This window comes from Micropterus dolomieu, linkage group LG22, assembly GCF_021292245.1.
Source record: "Micropterus dolomieu isolate WLL.071019.BEF.003 ecotype Adirondacks linkage group LG22, ASM2129224v1, whole genome shotgun sequence".
Classification (NCBI taxonomy): domain Eukaryota; kingdom Metazoa; phylum Chordata; class Actinopteri; order Centrarchiformes; family Centrarchidae; genus Micropterus; species Micropterus dolomieu.
This window is the reverse complement of record NC_060171.1, coordinates 15255065-15264344: the sequence shown is the minus strand read 5'-3', so window position 1 is coordinate 15264344 and position 9280 is coordinate 15255065. Positions and strand designations below refer to the sequence as shown.

The 9280-nt window shown below is 41.3% G+C and overlaps 1 protein-coding gene across 1 annotated transcript; it reads left to right on the top strand.

Annotated features, from left to right (window-relative positions):
• Positions 1-491: 491 nt before the first annotated feature.
• rapsn (receptor-associated protein of the synapse, 43kD) lies at positions 492-7636 on the top strand. Its single transcript, XM_046037606.1, has 8 exons — positions 492-1250; positions 1948-2286; positions 2999-3157; positions 3975-4073; positions 4231-4353; positions 4447-4500; positions 4702-4901; positions 5098-7636. Exons 1-8 carry the CDS (start codon positions 1026-1028, stop codon positions 5168-5170), a joined length of 1272 nt encoding a protein of 423 aa, XP_045893562.1. The 5' UTR covers positions 492-1025; the 3' UTR covers positions 5171-7636.
• Positions 7637-9280: the final 1644 nt, after the last annotated feature.

Here is a 9280-nt window from a genome sequence, read left to right as displayed (position 1 = left end):
GCAACGCCTCAACAAAGACATGGCAGTATTTAACTTTGGATTGGGAATGCATCTTGTGAATGGCGAGGTGGTAAAGGTGCCTGTTTTGTCCTTCCTACTACAGAGAGGCCAAAACTTTGATCCCATTGATGTGTTGCAGGAGGCTGCGCAGCTGAAACCCAAGCCCAGTTACATGTCAGACTTTGTGAACTATTCTAAGCATCAGTTGCTGACGCCAAGATGAGGAGTGGGGGTTTCTGGAGGCACATATGCGTCTCCATAAGAACTCCCAATAGGAACTGACGGCCACTACGAGCACCATCTGACATGCAGTATCTCAATGTTGGGCAATAAAGCTGTTTATAGGCCCCTTATTGCAGTTCACAGTCCCATATGTGAGATCCATTTATGGATGTCTGCTTTTAATGCTCCAGCGATGTAAAAATGTGTGGTCCAGTTTTTGATCAGTGAGTGAGGGTTAGCGTGAAGGTAGATCGCTAGGAGCTGTAGTGACCTTGGGGCTGCTTGCTGAGGGCAGGACAGAATTCCTGAAGGGACACATGGTCTAGAGTGACAAGGCCATCTGCTGTAGCGCCAGCAGTAGGAGGAAGGTGGAGGGGGTTGGACACGGGGGTGCTGAGAATTCCTTTGGCTTGGGTGTGGAGGGAGTAGATATTCTGGGATATTGCTGCTAGCACTCCGCCGGGAAATGTGTTTCTTTGGCATTTTTCAAACGGAAATCTGAGGGAGAATTTTTTAACATCTTGATGGTGAGAGGGGATCATTGCAGGGTTAAATGGGGAAGGTATTTTTCCAGCTCTCTGCAAAATTACTGGTGATAATGGTCTTGGTGTGTTGCCGTTTTACGTCGGTGGATCCAGTTTCCTCTCCATCACAGCACTGCCGAAGCTGAGAGCGGGGTCTGGTAGGCCTTCTGGCACCGACCTCTCAGAGGATCGTCTTTAGAGGATCTTCTTTGGAGCTGTACTGTGCATGGCAAGGATCTACTTTCTTGGTGCCTCACTAAAATTGCATGGCCTAAACGAATGAATATTTTTATGAGGCGGCTTGCACCAGAGATGGGCCAGGACCAAACCAAGCAGCAGATAGAGAAGGGCCTGAGGTTGTATCAGTCCAATCAGACGGACAAAGCCCTGCACGTCTGGACGAAAGTGCTAGAGAAGACCTCGGATCCTGGAGGGAAGTTTCGGGTGTTGGGGTGCCTGATCACAGCGCACTCGGAAATGGGAAAATATAAAGATATGCTCAAGGTAAGCCTCCCAAAGAACAGTATGCTACATACAATAACTTCATACACTTTAGTTAAACAAACAACATATAACCAGTGTATGTTAATGAGTGACGTTTAATTTGGGGAAAATATGTATATAAGCAATGTGACTTTTTCCTTATATGAAAAGTTTTCCTTCATTAATATTCCTTCTCTACACACAGCCATGTTGTCATTTGGTTTACATTATTCATGTTAAGATTTTTAATACTGTGATCCTATTTTGTGTTATACAACCAGCCATACTGTTGTGTGTGTGTGTGTGTGCGTGTGCCAATATTTTATATGTTATCGTGTCTGCTCTGGTACAGTTCCTGCTGTGGTAGCAATTTAACATTTCTACAATGGCTGTTGAATGAGAAGAGGTCAAAGGTCACCTTCTTGGTTCCATTTACAGTGATCTTGAGAAGCGTGGGTTAATTTGTGGCTTCCACACGGTGCAGAGTAAATAAGTGCCCTGCAACCCGAGTATCAGTATGGAGTGTCTTGTTGACATGATCGTCTTTACCTGCACCCGCTCTCTTTTACCCGGCTGTAATGAGGACTTCATAAAACTGAGGCCTTATATTGTTGAATAAATATATCCTGTTAAGATTGTGAATATTGAATATGAATATTAAGACTAACGTCCATCTTATTATTTACACGTCTTCCATCACCTGACACTCACTTTGCAGTACGCTCTAGATCAAATCGACACGGCCAGAGAAATGGAGGACCCAGACTACCTGACAGAGGGCTACCTGAACTTGGCGCGCAGCAACGAGAAGCTGTGCGACTTCCAGAAAACAGTGTCCTACTGTAAGACCTGCTTAAACATGCAGGGTACCACTGTCAGCCTGCAGCTCAACGGCCAGGTATGTCTTAGCATGGGAAACGCCTTCTTGGGCCTCAGTGTTTTCCAGAAAGCTTTGGAGAGCTACGAGAAGGCGCTGCGCTACGCACACAACAATGATGACAAGATGCTGGAGTGCAGAGTCTGCTGCAGTCTGGGAAACATCTATATCCAGCTTAAGGTACTTTTTATAAAATGATTGACATTTAACTGTGTAGCTGAGAGCTGATTTTGATCATTTAATATGTGCTACACTGCAAATACTACATATATTTATATATATACATGCATATATGTGAGATATTATAGACCAGTAGTGTGAATAAGAACCTTTCCTGATGTGAAAAATCTAAAATACTTTGATTATTACAGACTTCTCAGGTATTTTGTTTGGGTAAACCATTAATCGGATTGCATGTGCGGCTTGATTGCGCAATCAATACCGATGCCAATGTACTTGCAGAGTATGATAACGCTGCAGAGCATCCAAGCAAACATCATCAATGGTTAGCTCATGTGGTACCGGGCAATGAAAAACAAGGGCGGAGTGAGTAGGCTGGCGGGGGCTTATGTAGTACCCCTGACATCAGAGATTTGTAAGCGTAATCCCTCGGCTTCCCGGGGAGGTTTGGTTTCAATGGGATTGTGATGGTGGCGTTGGAAAAATGCACTCATATGTCACACAATTTTATGAAAGAAAACATATAATATGCCTGTTAATAATACTGAAGACCCATATATTAAAAATACAAATTTTCTAAAAGATTCTTTGGTTGAATATGGTCAATGGTTGTGTTGTTACAACCCAAAATGGATGCTTGACTTAGACACTGCCACTTGTGGGCAATAATTAGCCATCAGAGGTCTTACTCATCAATAATCTCTGCCAACAGGACTATGAGAAAGCCTTGTTCTTCCCCTGCAAAGCAGCTGAGCTCGTCAATGACTACGGCAAGGGTTGGAGCCTCAAGTATCGAGCCATGAGCCAGTACCACATGTCAGTCGCCTACAGGAAACTGGAGCGCCTCCCAGACGCCATGGAGTGCTGTGAGGTATTGTTGTGTAACCGTCCAACACAGAGTGAATATCCTCAGAGACGGGATTCATCCCACAAAAACAAACTTGCATAACTTGTGGAGAATGTCACAGTTTTTGTGTCTTCACAAAGATGCTGTCCCCCGATGCCTTCGGCTGTTCTGATGTCTGCGCTGCAGATACAGTAGATGTTGTGCAGCCGACAGGTGCAAGCACCAGTTGTTCTGCTGCAGCAGACCTGGACAAAAATATGCTCACATAGGCGCTGGTTTAAAGTGTTAATGAAGAGGGTGGCTTTAGTCTTCGCTCTGTTCTAATAATGTACTGAGGGTGAAAAATAACTTGATGTCATTGCCTTGGAGTGCAAAAGCATAGTAACAAGACCGCAGGATGCATTTCAGATTTATTACATTTGCCAAACGCACTTAAACAAACAATTTACACATCTCGTCATATTTGCAATACCAGAGTAGGTCCACAGGATTCCTGAAGGTGAAACGTCTCATGTTTCGCATCACGTATTTGAAAATATACAGAAACTGCTAAATTAAGGTAGATTTATGACAATATAACAGGAGTGAAATTGAATTTGTAACTCCCTTCTGCTACATAACAGACAATATACCTTAAAATAAAAGCTATTATAAAAATGATAAACAGACATAAACTATATTCAATGGAGCAGTGCTGAGGATGAATTTGAGTTTAATAACTGCATGCCATTTGTAAAGTAGCTTTTCGTAATCACTAGATTTCAGCAGAGGGTTGGTTTCACAGCTGAGGGGGTCAGACAGACCCCTCTCTCCTCTAAACACCTGTCTTGCACTTCTACAGGAATCAATGAAGATTGCTCTGCAGCACGGTGACCGTCCTCTGCAGGCTCTGTGCTTACTAAACTTTGCAGACATACACCGCTGTAGGCGTGATGTTGATGTAAGTCCCCGCTATTTGTGCGCACTTATTAGGTTTAACACTAAGATTTTATCATTGGTTTATATATTTCTGTGCTTTCTCACTGTATATGTTTCAGAGGATTTTCTTTAACAGTTTACTGCTCTGGCATCTATATTATTTCTCTCCATCCATCTAGAAAGCATTCCCTCGCTACGAGTCTGCACTGGGTATCATGACTGAGATTGGAAACCGTCTTGGACAAGCACATGTCTACCTGGGAGTTGCAAAGTGTTGGCTCCTGCAGAAAGAATATGACAAGGTACCTATAATTATATATAAATCTCACATGCAAAATATGTCTGACATAAATCTCAAATAATGCTAATTATGACACATTCTGTTTATTTTCCAGGCTCTTGATTCTTTGCAGCGAGCACAGGAGTTGGCAGATGGGATGGGAAACAAGGTAACTGATGTTCCTTACAGATCACACAGGTAGCGCAGACAGATTAAACCGTTTTGATAATTGAACAACTCGTCTTTTTTAAAGCAAAAATGATGAAAAATTAGTTGCCGCTCCCCACACACAAGTTGTGTAAATCATACAAGCTGGGGTGACAGAGTCTACATGTCACATTGACAGCCTTTTTCTGATATGTACCTCAAGCTGAGTACACTGAAGGTTCACTGCCTGAGTGAAGGGATTTATCGGAGCCGGGGGCAGCAGGAGGAGCTCAGAGAGCAGGTGGTGAAGTTCCTGCAGTGTGTTGAGGAGCTGGAGCTTTACTGCGGCATGTGTGGAGAGTCCATCGGGGACAGGGACCAAAAACTGCAGGCCTTACCCTGTTCCCACATTTTCCATCTCAAGTGAGTGTTCTAGCACAGCGTACTATTCATTGTTTTTGACACATTCTCGTTGAGTATGATTTGACTTTGCCTCCAAAAATATCCAAGTGATTTAGACTTATTAAAGACGTACTTTTTAATCTGTGTATTTCTTTATTTCAACATGTTTACAGGCTGGCAGATAAAGCAGTTGACACTGGATGTTTTATCCCTTCAGGTGTCTGCAGACAAACGGGACAAAGGGTTGTCCTAAATGTTTCAAGTCCTCTATGAAGCCTGGATTCGTGTGATTGTGAGGCTGTGTTTGTGCATCGGGTCTGCAGACACAGCGTGAAGCCTATCAGGCTGCTGACTAAGCTGAGAGAAGCAGGCAGCCTCAGGATGTGCTGAAGATGTCTGAGGAGTAATAATTCTCTGCTCTGCTTAGAGGATGCTGAACTGAACCCAAAGTGTCGCACAGTGTGGCTCTGAGGACACAATCAAGGCATCCATCTTACTGACAGACATCAGTTTGTGAGTTACAGGTGACTGAGGAGGTATAACAGAGTGTTACATTTCAATATAAGCTGAGGGGGAACGAACCGACATTGTCTCGGATGACTGGCCATTTGTTGCAGAATTATGGACCGTGAAAAGAGTGTAACTTGTATTTGCTATTTTATGCATTAGAATGAAATGATTGTCAGTGATATGTCAGTAATGTGAGTCACAGGGTTTGGTGTTCATATTCTCACATGACCTTTTACACAACATCCACTTGTTCTTTACTCAACAGTTTTCTGAATTTAGTTTTTTACCAGAACACAGAGCCATTTCTGAATTTAACTTATTTCATACATGATATATTTTTTGTTGTATACATGTACATACTATTCTCATGTTAAAGGTGGGGTAAGCGATTCTGGAGGAATCCAATACTGTAACTAACGTTAGCTAAATTCTGGGTTAGCAAACTGTTGTTGCTGCAAAGCTAACACGCAGAGAGGACGAGACGGCACAACAGCTCCAAAGCATACTCACAACTCTCCTGCTACTATAGCTAATATCACAACAGCAGCATGTATCGTGGAACTAGAAAGTCAGCTGAATGTGTTGTGTGGCTCTGTCTGAGCCACTTTGTCTGTTTCCCATTTACAGAGCTGTGTACAAACCATACAGTCTATGGTACAAACACAGGATTTATTTTCAGCGCACACACACACACAAACACACACGTGACAGCTAGCAGACCGCGAGGAGATATTTGACAAAACAACGTGTATTGGATTAAAAATGCAGACCCCACCTTTAATTTGTTTTGAAAGTTCGATTTATTTGAGGTGTTTTGTAAAACCTACAATGAACTAAAAATCTCTTAACCATTCAAAAACTAGTATGTCTTTACAAAACAGGTACATGCAGCTTTTATTTTCCTTATTCACAGAGATTAAGGAGCAGGATCAACACACGTTGTGTTCATATGAATTCCTTTTCTGTCCGCTTCTGGGAATGTTTTACTCTCAAGTCTGACATCAACGTAATATTGTTGCAATTTAAGGTCAAATACTGTTAAGAAGGAAACTATTGGGAAAGGATTTTCTTTGACCAATCACACACACTTTAAACAAATCATTATGTAGAGGAGATACACGCAGTATGATTTAATGTAGTGCCTTCATATTTGAAGTCATATGCAAATATTATTTCTTTGGTAAAATCACAGTAGTCAGAATGAGATTATATACTTGCATAGGCGTTTGGGGAGAACGCCAAAAAACACATCAGTTATTGTTGCATGTTTTATTTACAATGCCAAGCAACAAAGCTGGATTACATCAAATGATGTATCCATGTAACTGTATTTACTTATTTCAGAATTTTTTGTTATAGTATTTCTTAATATTCAGTGGCTTTTATCATTAATATTCCTTATATATTTGTTCAGTTAACTTTAGACATTGTGGTTTTGGGGGGGGGGGCATATATCAGTCAAACTCTTGGTTTTTCCATATACAGTAGGTTTTCTTCAAATACTGTAAATTTATTTTTCGGGAGACTTAAGTTTACAAAGGCTGTGAGACAAAGCAGGATGAATGCTTTGTACTGCGAGGGCAAAATCATTAAAATAAATACTGTTAACCCCTTTTGAAACTTCATAATAAAAGCAAAGTAATAAACTTGTTTCATCAAACTTGAGGAACACACACACACACACACACACACACACACACACACACACACAGAGTACTGTACTGTTTTAAAAAATGAAGTATTTAGTTTTCTCTCTCTTCATTTAACATGCGAGTAAGTTGTCAGCATGAGAAGAGGGACACATTTACTTCTACTGCACAAGCACTTAACGGTTCTCATTTTTGAGAACGCATCAATACTTGACCTCACCTGGTTATTGTTTGAGGTCACTGCTTCCAAAATAATGTTGAGTCTGTTTACCTATATTACAGTCATGGTACAACTCTTGCAAAGCACAGATATAACACTTTTATTCACAGTACAGCCACTCATCTTTAACGGTTTAAACTACCTCTGTTTTTGCCTCTAAGCGTTGCCCTCCTCTGAGGATTAATGCAATAATAACAAATAAATACATGTAGAATTGTTATGTTTTTCTAGACATCGTGTTGACATAACCATGATTTCAATGATTTAGAGTCTGACCAAAGTGCATTGTTAATATATTTATGCATTGAGTCAAACCCTGTTAATGTATCGAATATGGAAACATTTCATTATGGAAAATAAAGAGCACTGAAAGTGAATTTAAGTGTTACCTTTTTGTGATCCTAGTGCTGCTATTGACTATTTTGTATTGTTTATTGTATACATTATGTGTAAATGTCAGTCTGCACCGATGACAATAACAGAAACAGTTTCAACATACAATATGTGGAATGCTTGAAGTCTATTTAACTAGCTGTACTAGTTTGCCAGCATTTACAGAGCATTCAGGGTTGGACCTACCGGCTGCACCTGAAGAGCAGGAAGGAAGTTTCACTGCACTTTACAGGAACGCTTCAACCACAATGGAAGCAGCGAGTTCACTCTATGAAAAAGACTTACACTGTCCTCAGTGCTCTGGGATTTATTGCCTTCCTGTTCTCCTAAAATGTGGCCACAATATTTGCAGAGTTTGTTTACAGAAATTCTGGGAATGGAAAGGATGCCGCGAATGTCCTGTGTGTGGCACTGTGTGTGTCCCTGGGAGACCGCCTATCAATTTGGCACTGAAGATAGCTGCAGACAATTTTCAAACCCAAAGGACCAGTGGGGATCAAGATCTTTGTTCCCTTCACAACGAGAAGCTGACTATTTTTTGTCAGAATGACGAAGAGCCCATCTGTCTCGTCTGCCAAACATCAAAACAGCATAAAGTTCACGAGTGCTGCCCAGTAGAGGAGGCGGCCCAACAGAAAAAGGTAAAAATAGAAACTGGGGAAATAACAGGGGGATTTACTGTACATTCATTCCAACACATGAGACACAGAATTCGATCAGTCACACGTGAGCGCAAAGCTTTGTTGTTCTTTAAGTTAAGGAGATGTAATAGTGCTGCAATTGACAATTAGTTGCATTGGTTAATATGCCTATTTTCTCAGGTAATCAATTTATCATTTAGACTGTAAAATGTTAAATGATAGTTATAAACACACAAATTCCATGGTGATATCTTTAAATTTAAATCTAAAGAAATTTGGTTTACAATGAAACACACACACACACACACAAATAAGATTAGTTTTGCATTTATTCATTTAGCTGGCACTTTTATCCAAAGCAACTTACAACTGCTATATACACTCACCTAAAGGATTATTAGGAACACCATACTAATACTGTGTTTGACCCCCTTTCGCCTTCAGAACTGCCTTCATTCTACGTGGCATTGATTCAACAAGGTGCTGAAAGCATTCTTTAGAAATGTTGGCCCATATTGATAGGATAGCATCTTGCAGTTGATGGAGATTTGTGGGATGCACATCCAGGGCACGAAGCTCCCGTTCCACCATATCCCAAAGATGCTCTATTGGGTTGAGATCTGGTGACTGTGGGGGCCATTTTAGTACAGTGAACTCATTGTCATGTTCAAGAAACCAATTTGAAATGATTCGAGCTTTGTGACATGGTACATTATCCTGCTGGAAGTAGCCATCAGAGGATGGGTACATGGTGACCATAAAGGGATGGACATGGTCAGAAACAATGCTCAGGTAGGCCGTGGCATTTAAACGATGCCCAATTGGCACTAAGGGGCCTAAAGAAAACATCCCCCACACCATTACACCACCACCACCAGTCTGCACAGTGGTAACAAGGCATGATGGATCCATGTTCTCATTCTGTTTACGCCAAATTCTGACTCTACCATCTGAATGTCTCAACAGAAATCGAGACTCATCAGACCA

Coding starts and splice junctions, on each gene's coding strand:
- rapsn (XM_046037606.1), top strand. CDS start 1,026: ATGAATATTTTTATGAGGCGGCTTGCACCAGAGATGGGCCAGGACCAA. Junction 3,158..3,974: donor ACGCCATGGAGTGCTGTGAG/GTATTGTTGTGT, acceptor GCACTTCTACAG/GAATCAATGAAGATTGCTCT. Junction 4,074..4,230: donor GCTGTAGGCGTGATGTTGAT/GTAAGTCCCCGC, acceptor CCATCCATCTAG/AAAGCATTCCCTCGCTACGA.